Source organism: Zingiber officinale, chromosome 4B (genome assembly GCF_018446385.1).
Source record: "Zingiber officinale cultivar Zhangliang chromosome 4B, Zo_v1.1, whole genome shotgun sequence".
Taxonomy (NCBI): Eukaryota; Viridiplantae; Streptophyta; class Magnoliopsida; order Zingiberales; family Zingiberaceae; genus Zingiber; species Zingiber officinale.
Genome location: NC_055993.1, coordinates 97521804 through 97536980, shown reverse-complemented (window position 1 = coordinate 97536980; position 15177 = coordinate 97521804). Strand labels below are relative to the sequence as shown.

At 43.8% G+C, this 15177-nt stretch overlaps 1 protein-coding gene across 1 annotated transcript; it reads right to left on the bottom strand.

The window, feature by feature from the left end:
• Positions 1–1669: 1669 nt before the first annotated feature.
• LOC121978427 lies at positions 1670–3924 on the bottom strand. The gene is made up of 2 exons (XM_042530775.1): positions 1786–3924; positions 1670–1717 (listed from the first exon to the last, which is right to left on the bottom strand). The coding sequence occupies exons 1-2, from the start codon at positions 3922–3924 to the stop codon at positions 1670–1672; spliced, it is 2187 nt and encodes a 728-aa protein (XP_042386709.1).
• Positions 3925–15177: the final 11253 nt, after the last annotated feature.

The window sequence follows — 15177 nt, the reverse complement described above, 5'->3', positions numbered from 1 at the left end:
GGGTCTGATGTAACGAGGAGCTAACTTCCCTTTTAATCCAAACCTTCTCACTCCCTTGGTAGGAGACACTCGCAGGAACACATGACCGTCCACAGAAAACTCTAAAGGTCTCCGTCTCCGATCTGCATAACTTTTCTGTCGGTCCTGGGCTTCTGACATTCTGTGTCTGATGGTGCCAACCAACTCTGTATCTCGCTGAATACGCTGGGGCCCCAAGACTGACGATTCTCCAACCTCGTCCCATAAAGTAGGAGATCTACATGCTCTGCCATATAACGCCTCGAATGGTGCCATCTGAATCGCTGAGTGGTAACTGTTATTGTATGCAAACTCCACCAAGTGCAAATGATCCTCCCAGCTACCGCCGAAGTCCAGAACACAAGATCTCAATAGATCCTCCAATGTCTGGATAGTACGCTCCGACTGCCCATCCGTCTGAGGGTGGAATGCAGTACTAAAACGGAGTTCCGTACCCATGGCCTGCTGGAGACTCCGCCAAAATCGAGAGGTAAATCGTGGATCTCTATCTGATATAATGCTCAGAGGTATACCATGCAATCTGGTGATCTCTCTGCAGTATAACTCTGCCAACTGATCCAACGAATCCGTCCGACGGATCGGTAAGAAGTGTGCAGATTTGGTTAACCGATCAACGATTACCCAAATCGCATCATGACCCTTCCGGGACCGGGGTAGTCCTACCACAAAATCCATCGTGATATGCTCCCATTTCCATTCCGGTATTTCTATCTTCTGCAGTAACCCAGCTGGTCTCTGATGCTCTGCCTTAATCTGCTGACAAACTAAACACTCCGCCACAAATGTCGCAATATCCTTCTTCATACCATTCCACCAGTATGATCGTTTCAGATCCCTGTACATGCGAGTACCTCCTGGATGAATCGCAAATCTAGATCGATGTGCTTCCCGTAGTGAGTCCTCCTGGACAGGATGTGACTCAGGAACACATAATCTGCCGCGGAAATACAGAATTCCACTATCATCACAGGTAAACTCTGTCTGCTGTCCTGAGGTAACTCTGCTACGTAAAAACTGCAGATGCTGATCCGTAGCCTGAGCCTCTTTGATATGCTCCACAATAGGTGACTGAGCAACCATGGTGACTAGCAAGCCTCGCTCTGTCTGTGCTTGCTCCATCAACCCCAACTCAAAGAAGCTCTGCATCAACTCTGTAACCATCACTCGGTGGCATACCAAAATTCCACGGGATTTCCTGCTCAAAGCATCAGCCACCACATTGGCTTTCCCCGGGTGATAGTTAATTGTGCAGTCATAGTCTTTCAAGAATTACATCCATCTTCTCTGTCGTAAATTCAGTTCCTTCTGGGTAAACAGATATTTGAGACTTTTATGATCTGTATAAATCTCAAAAGTGATCCCATATAAATGATGTCGCCAAATCTTCAGTGCGAAGATGATAGCTGCCAACTCCAAATCATGGACTGGATAGTTCCTCTCATGATTCTTCAGCTGACGTGAGGCATATGACACCACACGATCGCGCTGCATAAGTACGGCACCCAATTCCTGATATGATGCATCCGTGAAAAGTACAAATCCATCCACGCCAGAGGGAAGTACTAACACTGGTGCAGTAACAAGCCTCTGCTTGAGCTCCTGGAAGCTCTGCTCACAAGATTCTGTCCAGCTAAACTTCTCTCCCTTCCGGGTCAATCGTGTCAATGGCAAGGCTATGCTGGAAAAGCCCTCAACAAATCTCCGATAATACCCAGCTAATCCCAAGAAGCTACGAATCTCCTGTACTGTCTTCGGCTGCTCCCAACTAGTGATGGCCTCAATCTTCTGTGGATCTACATATATACCTCTGCTGGAGACAACGTGTCCAAGAAAACCCACCGAAGGTAGCCAAAAGGCGCATTTACTAAACTTCGCATAGAGCTGTTCTCGCCGTAGCGTCTCCAAAACTATGCGAAGATGTCGCCTGTGTTCCTCCTCAGATCGGGAATATATCAGAATATCGTCGATGAACACAATGACGAACTGATCTAAGTACTCAAGGAACACTCTGTTCATCAGATCCATAAACACTGCTGGGGCATTGGTAAGACCAAATGGCATTACCAAGAACTCGTAATGACCATAACGAGTGCGAAATGCTGTCTTCGGAATGTCCGCATCTCCAACCCTGAGCTGATGATAGCCTGAGCGCAAATCAATCTTTGAATATACACAGGTATCCTTCAGCTGATCAAATAAATCCTCTATACGTGGCAGTGGATATTTGTTCTTGATAGTGACCGCATTTAACTGTCGGTAATCAATACATAATCTCAGTGATCCATCTTTCTTCTTAACGAAGAGTACTGGTGCTCCCCACGGAGAAACACTGGGACGGATAAATCCTCTGTCCAACAGCTCCTGCAACTGAGTCTTCAGCTCCTCTAACTCCTTGGGTGCCATGCGATAGGGGGTCTTGGATACCGGTGCAGTTCTCGGAACCAACTCAATCGTAAACTCGACTTGCCTTTTAGGAGGCAAACCGGGGAATCCGTCAGGGAACACATCTGGAAATTCTCGGACGATAGCAACATCCGAGAGCTGTGGTAATGCATCTGAACCAGCTTTAACCATGGACAGCAAATATCCCTGACAACCTTGTGCCAACAATCTCCTCGCTTGCATTGCTGATATGACTGCTATCCCATCACTTTTGGTTCCAAAGAATACCCAACATGGTAGACCGGGAGGTCGGAAAGTGACTACTCTAGCTCCGCAATCGACTGTGGCATGGTTCATGGCCAACCAATCCATGCCTAATATAATATCAAATTCCACCATCTCTAATACCTGCAGATCCACCATAATAGTCTGACCATTGAAGTCTAAAGGACATCCTTTGACTTCCAGACTAATACTTAGTACCTCGCCAGATGGTAGAGATATTGTCAGCCCATGTGTCCGACGACTAGGCAATCTCCCGATTTTACCCAGAAATACCCGAGATATGAATGAATGGGAACTACCAGTATCTATCAACAAATCTGCAGTAAATGTATAAACTGAAATAGTACCTCGGAAAACCGATCCCTCAGCTCGCTGTGCCTCCTCCCGTGTAACAGCATAAACACGACCCACCTCTGAGCTCGGCTGTGGTATCCCTGAAGTGGTCTGCGCTGGCATCGTAGGTGCGGGAACCGGCTGCTGATACTGAGTCTGAGGCTGATATGCTGGATAAAGCTGAGGTGGATGAAAATCTGGCTGTACTATAAGGGCCTGATGAGAAGACGTCGCAGCAGAATACTGTGTAGTCGCTGGTTCCTGACCTTGAATATGATATATCTGTCCCTGAGAAGACGGTGGTCGCTGCTGACGTGGAGCACCTTGACTCTTCTGTGATCCTTTCTGTGGTCGCATCTGTGAGGGCTGTCCCCCCTGTGATGTACCCTTAGTAGCCTCCAACTGTGCCTTCAACGTACAATCCCGACTCTCATGCCCTGGTTGTTTGCAATAATAACAAATGGGATGATCCAAGGGGCAATGAAATTTGGTATGGTTCTTTGAGCCACACTGGTAACATCTGGATCCCGTTCTATCTTTCCTCCAACCATGCTGAGGAGGACGAGATGTTCCATCAGATGTCCGTCCTGACTTCTGCGGCCGAGAAGATCCTCCCGTGGTAGCCTGTGAACTCTGACCTTTGTTCCCTCTCTTTTGTGACGACTGCTTATCATGGCCTTTCTCCTGATTTACCTGCTGCTGAGTCATCTCGATAAACAGTGCACGATCCAAAACTTCTCGGTAGGAGCTACCTGGAAATCTTGACATCCTGAGCCGAATATATGCTGCTAAACCCTGGGTGAACTGCTGCATCCGGTCATAATCCTGTGCCACCAAATGAGGGCAAAACTCAGCCAATCTACAGAATTCAGCGTTGTACTCCATCACCGATCGATTGCCCTGCTTGAGATTCAGAAATTCCTGGCATCGAGCTAAACAGAATGTGGCTGGAAAATACTAGCGCTCAAAAGCATCCCGGAACATCACCCATGTGATGCGCTGTTCCCCAAAGATTGTCTTCTGCATCTCCCACCATGTGACTGCCTGATCCCGGAGATGATACGCAGCCAATTCCACTTTCTCTTCATCTGAACAACTCATGTATCCGAAAGTGCTTTCCAAATTCTTCAACCAGCTACGAGCAGCCCAGGGGTCTGCTCCGCCCTGGTATAGAGTAACCCTGTCCTTGACGGACCTTGCCAACAGTGGTATACGCGCTCTATCCCTCATCCAGTCAGTAGTAGCAGGAGTAGGAAATGCTGATGGTATCCCGGAGGGAATCCCCTTAGGCTGAAATTCCCGATTTCTACCAGAAGGTATGACTGAAGGGATCTCCTGAGGCTGATGTCCCTGATCTCAAGGAGTCTGATGGGTCTGTCCCCGACTAACCGTCTCAACATCCGTTGGATCCCTAGAAGAATCCGCCTCCTGAGTCACTGGTTCTGGTTCCTCAGCCTCAATGGGTTGTTTCCGTGGTCGTCCCGGACCACGACGAGCACCGGCTACCGATCGACCACGTCTCATACTTGGTGTAAACCACTAATAAGTACTACAAACAATATAAGTTTGTACTTATAAAACTTACAGCCTATAACTTGGGGGTGTTCCACCGCTGCCTGGTCCCAAATCCCAAAAAGTCACTTCGAGGAAAAATCACGAAAAAAAAAAATCCAAAACGTAAGAATCTAGCATCGTAAACCTGTAGCTCTGATACCAATAAATTGTCACGCCCCGAGAGTAAGGTTGTCCGACCAAAATCGGACAACACCTCCCCTATAGCAGTGACAAATCGAACCGGTATACATCACCAACAGATAATACATATGCAAATTAAATCACAATCACGCAGATAATATGCAGCCCACATGGCTGTAAAATCAAACACAGCGGAAAACAAGAATAACAAGTATAAAGTAATGAAAACTCACCGCGGGCCAGCCCGGCTTGACTCCTCGACAAAACAACCAAATACAAAATAACAAGTCCACAGCTCAATTATTACAATGATAAATTCAAAAGTTTAACTCACAATAAAATGAAAACCAAAACCATAAAACCGTCCTCGGAAGTGTTGTGGGACCGGCAGTCGGGATCCTCCTCCATGTGTACTAGTATCACTATCAGCTACCTGGTGAAATTACCAATGTGGGTGGTGAGTATAAAGACTCAGCGGGTAATAGAATAGACAGTGCATGAGTATCATAAAGAACAGGAATGCAAAAGGATACAGTCTCGGAAAGATAAATAGCAGATACTACTGGGTAAACAAAGTATATATCCATACATGAAACCATATCCTAGGCTAACAGTGTAAGGTCTGAGATAAAATAAACTGCTAGAGTACTACTCATAATTACCCAGATCACATGTAAGGTATACTGTCAAGGAAAATAGTGTCCAAGCATACATAACAAATATGTAGTATCAGAACAGCATAAGTAGACATATAACAGCAGAAGCAGGTATAATAGAACCAACGTATGCACGGATGGTCACCCCGCCCACCTCTTTGCACCACGACCCCTGTATGGTCGAGAGGCCGGATCGATGACAACTGTACAACACTCCAGCCGCCACTACTCTCGAGTGACCGAGTGGACAGTTAGCATAGTAGCTAAATAGCTACATAGCAATAGGGTCCCTGCGTCTCACAACTCCAGCCGCCACTACCCATGAGTGACCGAGTGCAGCGCGACAGGACACGCGGCACGCTCCATCTGCCACTACCCATGAGTGGCCGAGCGTGCGGCTTTGGCCAATAACCGTCTCAACCACAAGGGAGCCAAGGTCATCGGCGATGCATGCATGACATGATGCGTATAATGCAACAGTCATCATATATATACAAAAATCAGGTATGCTACATGAATCCGCATGCTCAATACTAAGCATAAATAAACAGTAGTCAAACAGGTAAACATGGCATATAGTATCTGCTAGTTATCATGAATAACAACGGGAGACTGTATAGATACGGGAGTGAGCATCTCGAAGATTGAGTGGATAAAGTATCAAGCACAAGAAATAAAATGAGTGGAGTCAAGATAAACTCTACTTTATCTGGGCTACTCATGCACAAAAAACAATAACTAAAGAAACAAGTAAAAGTACCCGCCTCAAATGTAGGCCGAATTCGACGTCAACCTCGTCACAATACCCGCCTCGATCAAAGTCCTGTATCAACGTACAAAATTTAACTAACTACATATGAAACTAAATAACTATACTAATGTACATGACAGGTGAATTTAATCCAAGTTTCATTCATTACCCCAATGAAACCATTCTGATCTGCTAACACCCAATCCACAACCCTAACCGTATGCCTTCAGATCATAAAATTAGGATTCCCCCAAATCATGCATTTGTTCCCAATACACCAATGCACAAATACATATTCAATTAAACTAAGTATCCAAAATCTAATGCTTACCTTACAGTAATCTCCCCCACTGATAACTCACTGCCGAAAGGTGCTACTGCCGGAGATGGAATCGCTGGCACAAGCGCACCAGTGCTGCCGACTGCCAAAATTACACAGATCAGGGCTCCTACAGTGCTACATACAGCACAAGCAACTCAAATCAATACATAATCACCATTGGTGCACAACCCCTGTACCACAGATCCATGTTCGAGGCTGACAATGCCTTACCTAACAATTCACAGCCGGAAATCTCACTGTTGAGGATGCCCCACCGGCGAGGTATGCTACTGGAGGTTCTACCCGAGTCTTGCACCGAGAGGCACTGCCAGGAAACAACTCACATTACCTAATTCTCCCCACTGACCTCAAATTGTAGATCCCATAACTAAAAGAAAACCCTAATCGAAACCATACCTCAACCTTCCTTACTGCCCGGAACCACCACAAGCGGCGGAGAGAAACCCGACCAGATCCACTCGGCCCTAGCCTCGGGAAGACGAGATAGTTGCCTCCTATACAAGTTCTTGCTGCTATTGAGCTCTGGAACCGGCGATACCTCCCTCAATGTCACCGGAGCTCAAATCTGCTCCCGCACTGAGATTTCTCGCGTGCCACTACTCCCCGGAGAAGTCTCCACCGCCGCGACCTCTATTAAGGGGTTGAGAAGCTCAGAGGCTCGATCTGCGACAAGGCGCCGGGGATCGGGTGCGAGCGTGTGTAGAGGTCGAGTCCGTCGGCGAGATCGGGAGGAAATAACACGAAATGAGGGTGTCGGCGTTTAAGAGTTTGGCACTGTAGCTTCTCAAACGGGGTTTATAAAGGTAGGGTTTTATTAATCTAGATTGTTATTACTCCTCAAACGGTAATTTTCATAACCACCTTATGTTTAAAAATTTATTCCCTTAAACTCTTCCATAGGACCTCAAAATAAATCCAGAAAAATACCTAAAAATTCCTGAAAAATCCTACTAGGTTATTACCCTAATAACCCATATTATTGGATGGTCGGATTTTACATAATTAACTTAAAATTATCTTTCAAACTTAATTAACTTAAATTATTTTTCAAACTTAATTAACTTAATTAAAATTATTTTTTCAAACTTAATTAACTTAAAATTATTTTTTCAAAATTAATTAACTTAATTTTTTTTGAAAATTAATTAACTTAAAATTAGTTTTTCAAAATTAATCAACTTAAATTATCATTTTTCAAAATTAATCAACTTAAATTATCATTCTTCAAAATTAATCAACCTAAATTATCATTTTTCAAAATTAATTAACTTAAGATCATTTTTCAAAATTAATTAACTTAAAATCATTTTTCAAAATTAACTTAAAAATTATTTTCTTAATCAAACTTAAAAATTATTTTTCAAATCAAATGGAATTTTTTTTTACCTTAAATATGTGTTACCTGAAAATTAATTAAATAATTAAAAAAAATGCAAATATTACACGTGGCGTCTATCGAAGGCGACCTCACGAGGGAGGCGCCCTCGAATGCGGGGGGGAAATTCCCGCCGTCTCAAGTTAAGGCGCCTTGGATTATCTCCGAGGCGCCTCCAAAAGAACTCTTAAGGCGCCTTAAGTCCCGGTTAAGGCGCCTTCAACCTTATTCTTTGCCACAAACAGAACCTTTCTGTTGTGTTTTTTCCGTCGAGTTTTCCCCCGAACCCGTAGCGATTTCTCGACGATTCACCTCATCTAAGGTGCCTTCAGCCTGAAACTCTTCCCTCTAAAACCTTACAATGCCTTCTAGGTATACTCTAAACTCTTCTCAATCATCTACTACATAAATTTCGTGCTAGTTTTGCTATTTTTCTTGTATAAAATGGGAAGCGTCGCATTGTGGATCCTATACCGGCTAGGGCCCCTTCCACGGACCCTAGATTCCCCTCGGAGCAACATAGGATAGATTTTGCTAGGTTCACCTTTGAGTCCATTAAATCTAGATATATTGGTAGGGAATTTTTATCTCAATTAATTCTGTCTACCCGCAATCCAGATGATAGACTACTATCATCTAGATAAACTGGTTGACTGCACCACTACAGTCAATCAAGACCTGTGTGTCCAGTTCTATCACAACCTTGAAAAGGTTGATGATAGCACCTATTCCACCAGAGTTGGTGGCACTGACCTTCAGTTTACTTCCTCCCTTCTTCGCACCAGCTTAGAGCTTAGGGAGTCCCAATGTACATTTTTGTGTTACCCGAGTAGGGACCTACCTTTCGGTGATCCCTATTCCCACATTACCTTAGATGACATCTACATGCATTTTTTTGGGGAGGAGAGACCCTTTGGCCTGACTGAGTTCAGGTCTACTCTTCTTCGAGTTCAGGACTATGTTATGTACAGAGTCCTGACAGCATGCATTCTACCCATCTCATCTCGAGACGTCTCGAAGATGCGATCATCCCACTCGTTCTTTTTGTACACACTCAGTCAGCGCCTAGATATAGATATAGCACTGCATATGTTTCATAACATCATTCTTGCATCTAGTACAGTTACATCTGGAGTGATTCATATGCCCTACTGGCATATCTTGACCCAGATATTCTCCGGCTCTAGGATAGACATTACCAGAGGGACACTCATCCCACTTACCATTTATGATGAGTTAGGTCAGCGTAGTCTTAGATTAGCGGGTGCAAAGGTCACTGCCGAGGGGATTCTGGCCTGGAAGGGCCGACCACCGCCAGTTGCTGCTCCTGGTGCTCCAAAGGCCGAGGACATACCAGGTGAGGGTGAGGATTGGTCCGACTTCCTGGCAGAGGACTTTTTCTCAGATCCTTCCACCTCTGCTGGACCCTCCACATCCGCTGGTCCTTCGACTTCGGCCCCTCCTTCCGTCGAGGACAGACTTCCTCAGCTCGAGATCCAATCCATTCAGACGCGACGGGCTGTGCTAGATAGTCATCGCTTCCTCCGATCTCTCCGATCCGAGATAGCTATAGGGTTCGCTTCTCTCCGAGGCGAGATCCGTCGCCAGGGATAGCCTCAGCATGCACCCGAGCAGCCCCTTGCACCACCCCCAGCCGATGATCCCTTAGCTGCCGATCCTCCAGCTGACGATCCGCCTGCTTGACTCCATCTTTTTAGATTGTCTGGATATGTCACTCACTTTTTGGACCTGTATCTTGAAGTTGGTTATCTTATATTTAGCTGACTTATGCTTTAATTCAACACTTATTTGTCACTTTTTCAAAATTGTGAGTATAATTTCAAAACCACTTTTAAATTGTTTTGAAAATTATAGGGAAAATATATTTTCAAAATTCTAATTTCTTAGAATTTTTCAAAAATATGGAATTAGCTTAAGCTCTACCCTAGAAATCATGTTCCCCTAGATTTAAGCCAAAGCATCTCACAAACACCTAGGTATACCTTGCTTGTGTTTGAAATACATAGAACGACGTGAGATGCATAGGGTACAGCCTGGACTCCAGTATGCTTATATTTGTGCATCATTATGAGTCTGGGCATTAAATACTTTATTAATAGTAATCAGTTTAAGTCATCCAGCCTTAGTCAAATCTAACTGGACAAAAAGACTTAACTTGACTAACCAAGTGAAAGCTGTTGCCCTCTAGGTAATCAGCAAGTAGCTAAAGGTTAGAAAGTTGGTGAAGGAAATGGAGATTGAGCATGCTTGTACTTTAGGGCTCTGATACCTGATCAAAACAATTTGGATAAGTTAACAACTATTTAACTTGACTCATGCTTGGACTTAAGGACCAACTAAATTTGATTAAATAACCTAAATTAAATATTTAGTTACTCCCTCTTCGTCCTAAAATTTAATAAATTCTTACTCCTATTTTTTTCAAAATTAAGTTTTTTAATTAAGCTAAGTACCTTTTTAAACTGAAACTACATCTTCAAAATTCAATGTTTGCAAAAGGCTTAGCTAAGTGATTCATATAGCAACTTTCAAACTTTCTCAAACTTAGCCACCTTTATAAATTTTTGCTAAAATACTTTTCTAAGTTACCTATTAGATTCATTCTATACTTAGCTAAAGGTATTAAAAAGCATATTTCTTTACTTGCAAAATTTATCTCATTACTTTCAAAAGATTTTTGCTAAGTAAAAGGAGACTTCAAATTTTTTTAAAAAATAATTTGGCTCCAAAAATTCTTTAAAATCTAGCTAAGTTTTTCAAAATTTTCTCTAAAAATAACTAAGTTTCAAAAGTGGCTAAAATCACTTCAAAGTCAACCACATATTAGCCTTTTAAACTTAGGTGAAAAATATTCCTTTTAAGTCCTCTTTCTCCCTTAGCTAACAATTTTCTTATAGTAAAATTTTATTATAAGCTAAGTGTTACACAAGCAGTTTTACCTTCTTTCAAAGCCTAATCTGTTTTCTAAAAACTTAAAACCTGCTTTCAACTGGCTTATTTTTTGATAAATGGCAAAGGGGGAGAGTAGGGAAATTCAAAAGTAAAAGTCTGATTCAAAAAGAAAATCCTGTATTAAGGGGGAGCTTCATAAAGTTTAAGTGTTAGCTTAAGTTATGCTTATATTTGAAATTTATATACTTAAGCTGGCTCACTTAAACCTTTTAAAAATATTTATGCATTTGTTTTACTTAACTTTGAATTTCAGTTGCCATAATCAAAAAGGGAGAGATTGTTGGTGCGGGAAGAATCCGACGATCGAACCTGTGTTTTGATAATGGAAAAGGATTCAAAGTTAAGGTGTGTGGCGATCTAACAGTCTGAATGAGATTGCAGGAAAGTCCTAAGTGTACTTAGGCAAAAGCCCTAACTGTGGTTAGGCAAGGTGAAAACCCTAGGGGTGGTAACCCTAGGTCAAAGGGGGCGGTAACCCTATGCGGAAAGTCTTGGTGGGTCGAGTGCTTCAGGCAAAAGTCCTAGGGGGGGTAACCCTAGGTGGAAAGTCCTGGTGTCGTGAACCAGGTGAAAGACTGGACCAGTCGGGAAGCGGAAGTCCAGCAGAAAGTTCGGAAGCATCGAGCGCCGAGTAAAAGTCCAGTCGATCTGGAGGATCGCACTGGCAACAGGTAAATCTCCTGAGTGGAGTAGGTGAGGACGCGTTCCCCATAGAGGGAACAGTAGGCGTTGGGTCGACCTAGGGTTTCCGGTCAGAAATCCGAAGTCAGACCCGGACAGTCCGGAGACTGTCAAACTTTCATATTCATACTATTATTGTGTACTAACTTTGTGTTGTAGGTATTTTGGGACTAACATGTTTGCAGATACCAAAAACACAAAGTACACCTCGGATGAACAGTGTCCGAGGCACCTCCATGGGGCTTGGAGGCACCTCGGCTGCAAAGCTAGAGCTGGCTGCGAAGCAAGCTTGAAGGCGCCTTGGACTGGTGGATGAAGGTGCCTTGGAGAGCATAGAAGGCGCCTTGTGTTGGTGCGGGGAGCATCCGACGATCGAACCTGAGTTTTGATAATGGCAAAGGATTCAAAGTTAAGGTTTGTGGTGATCTAACGTGCTGAATAAGTGTTTCAGGAAAGTCCTAGCTGCGGTTAGGCAAAGGGAAAATCCTAAGGGGTGGTAACCTTAGGTCCTAGGGGGTGGTAACCCTAGGTGGAGGAAAACCCTAAGGGGCGGCAACCTTAGGTCCTAGGGGGTGGTAACCCTAGGTGAGGGAAAACCCTAAGGGGTGGTAACCTTAGGTCCTAGGGGGCGGTAACCCTAGGTGGAGGAAAACCCTAAGGGGCGGTAACCTTAGGTCCTAGGGGGCGGTAACCCTAGGTGGAGGAAAACCCTAGGGGGCGGTAACCCTAGGTCCTAGGGGGTGGTAACCCTAGGCGGTAAGTCCAGTCGGTCTGGAGGACCAGACTGGCATCAGGTAATCTCTCCTGAGGGGAGTAGAGGGAACAGTAGGCGTCGGGTCGACCTAGGGTTTCCGGTTGGGAATCCAAAGTCAGACTCGGACAGTCCGAAGACTGTCAGTTATTCCTTACTGTGTTTTATCAGATTCTAACACTGTCTTGCAGGGTATTTGCTCGGACTAATCTTATTTTGCAGGTGAGGAACCTGCTGGAAAAAGGTGGTCCGGGTGCCTGGGATGGATCCGGGCGCATCCAGGCACCCGGAACCGCATATAAAAGGAGGGTTGAGGTGCTGCTTCAAGGAACAACACATTCTAAGCTTTCCTTTGTAGCAGCCAACGAGACGACCTTGAAGTGCTACTACTCGACGTCGACAACCCGAAGTTCAGACTCTTCGATCTTTTGTTGTCGGTATTAGTTTACTTATTGCATTAATTGTAATTCAAATTGTAATCTTTCCGATATATAGTCGTTGCCCACCGAAAGCGGTCAAGGACCGCGGGCCTTCGAGTAGGAGTCGCCATAGGCTCCGAACGAAGTAAAACACCTACGTCTCTGTGTGTTTGTGTTTACTTTCTGCTGCGTTTCTATTCTGTGTTTTAAATCGTTAAAATAGCCACGAGCGCTATTCACCCCCCCTCTAGCGCTTTCGATCCATCACCTTGAAGAGATAAGTCACGACCAGTTCAAGCTTGATCCACGCGGGCGACTCGGCTAGATTAAGGCGCCTTGGATGGGCTTTAGGGCGCCTTGAGCACTGTTTAAAAGGGGGTTTCGAGTAGCACCTTCAACAAATGAATTCCAAGCGATCCCTTTGCAATTAGCTGCTAACAAGACGACCTGGAAGTGCTGCGATTTGACACCGACGACCCGGAGCTCCGAATCTTCAGATTACTATACTGTTGTCGGTAGAACTATATTTTTCAATTGTACTTAATTGTAATATTTGTACTCTATTCGAGCTTATAGTTGTTGCCCACGGAAAGCGATCAAGGATCGCGGGCCTTCGAGTAGGAGTTGTCACAGGCTCCGAACGAAGTAAATTCCTTCGTGTCTGTGTGCTTGTTCTAATTTTCCGCTGCTTATTACTCTGTTAGTTTTTCATATGATTTACGAATTCGAAAAGTGAAAGCCACGAGCGCTATTCACCCCCCCTCTATCGCTTCTCGATCCAACAGATGTTGCACTGATTGTAGGCCTACCAGACAATGGAAAGATAGTTCATCTTGATTTAAATGAAACCTCCAGCTCATTGTACATGGAGTTTTTCCAAGAATTTGATTATTCTACTAAACATTTGGAGAAACTTATAAAGAAGTCAAGATCAAATGACAAGTTGTACTACCAGCTATATATCCTATATTTTTTGTAATTATTCTATTTTGTGGTAGTAGCAGCGTTCTTAGAATACTTGTGTTATCCCTAGCTAATTGATTACGTAGATCATTTTGACAACTTAGCTAGCTTTAACTGGTGCAATGTTGTATACAATTTCATGGCTCCTCAATTAGAAGCCATTGGTTTGTAACTTACATTGAGACTAGAACCACTTGTTGTTGATTCAACGGTCAAGGCCCCTTTGCTCAAGGGATTTCTAAATATTTTGTTTGTAAGTTAGATTATATTTATCTCATAATAATTGTTAAGAATAATATTACTTAATTTATAATCATATTGTAGGTATGAGTGTGTGAACACATCAGTATCATTGATCTAGACCATCCTGAATAATTTTCAAGAAGCAGTGGTGGAGTTGGCCTAACTATCATTTGGCATAATCAAAAAGTTGATAGACCATGTGGCTACAAATAAAATTGTTGTAGATTTAACTCCAGAAGAGTCAGAGTTTGATTTGCTACCACACTGGGATCCTCCAACTCAAGCCCTTGAGTTGGTTGTCCAAGAATCTTCACATCAAGCCAAAGAAGGTATACTGCAATGCCTATAGTGTTGGTGCAATCATGCCCTGGAAGTTTCAATGTGTTGACAATTATTTAAGTTTAGGTTAATACGTTGGAACTAACATGCATTGTGAGTTTGCAGGAGGAGTTTCTTGCAGGTCGGAAGACCAGATGCGAGAGAAGTCCAAGAAGGTCGAGGACTGGATTCTTGGTAAAAAGATTTCTTGCAGGTCAGAAGACCAGATGCAAGAGAAGTCCGAGAAGGTTGGGGACCAGATTCTTGGCAAAAGAAGCTCCTGCAGGTCACAAGATTATATGTGTGTTAGGCTCACTATCAGAGATCGATTGGTGAATCGATTCAGACATCGCTGTGAGGCAGAATGCCTTTGAATCGATCAGCCGATCGATTGAAGGTAAGTCAATCAATCGGCCAATCGATCGGCCGATCGATCGAAAAGGATCTGCGCGAAGCACAGAACCCTTCTGAATCGAACAGCCGATCGATTCAAGGTATTGAATCGATCGACCGATCGATCCGTGAACATTCTGTGTGAAGCACAGAATCATTCTGAATCGATCGGTCGATCGATCCGTGAACATTCTGTGCGAAGCACAGAATCATCCTGAATCGATCAACCGATCGATTCAAGGTATTGAATCGATCAACCGATCGATTCAAGGTATTGAATCGATCAACCGATCGATTCACAAAGCTGCGATTTCATGAGCAAGCGGCTGAATCGATTCAAAGTCTGCCCCAATCGATCCAAGTCAAATAAAAGAATATGCACCGTTGATCTTGACGCGATGGCTTCCAACGGATACTTGTGAATCGATTGGGACATAATCTCAATCGATTCACGGCGACAGCAGCGTGAGAAACGGCTAGTTTTCTTGATGTTTAAAACGCTGGAAGAAAGAGGAATAAGCACCGTTTAACGAAAAATACTGTTCTATTGCTCTGATGTGAAGTATCCTTAAAGTGC

What these genes read in the sequence shown, in the direction of transcription:
- LOC121978427 (XM_042530775.1), bottom strand. Translation starts at nt 3,924, where the DNA reads ATGGAGTACAACGCTGAATTCTGTAGATTGGCTGAGTTTTGCCCTCAT. An exon ending in GTTGGGAGCAGCCGAAGACA is followed by an intron (nt 1,718 to 1,785) that starts GTACAGGAGATT and finishes GGGCTTTTCCAG; the next exon opens with CATAGCCTTGCCATTGACAC.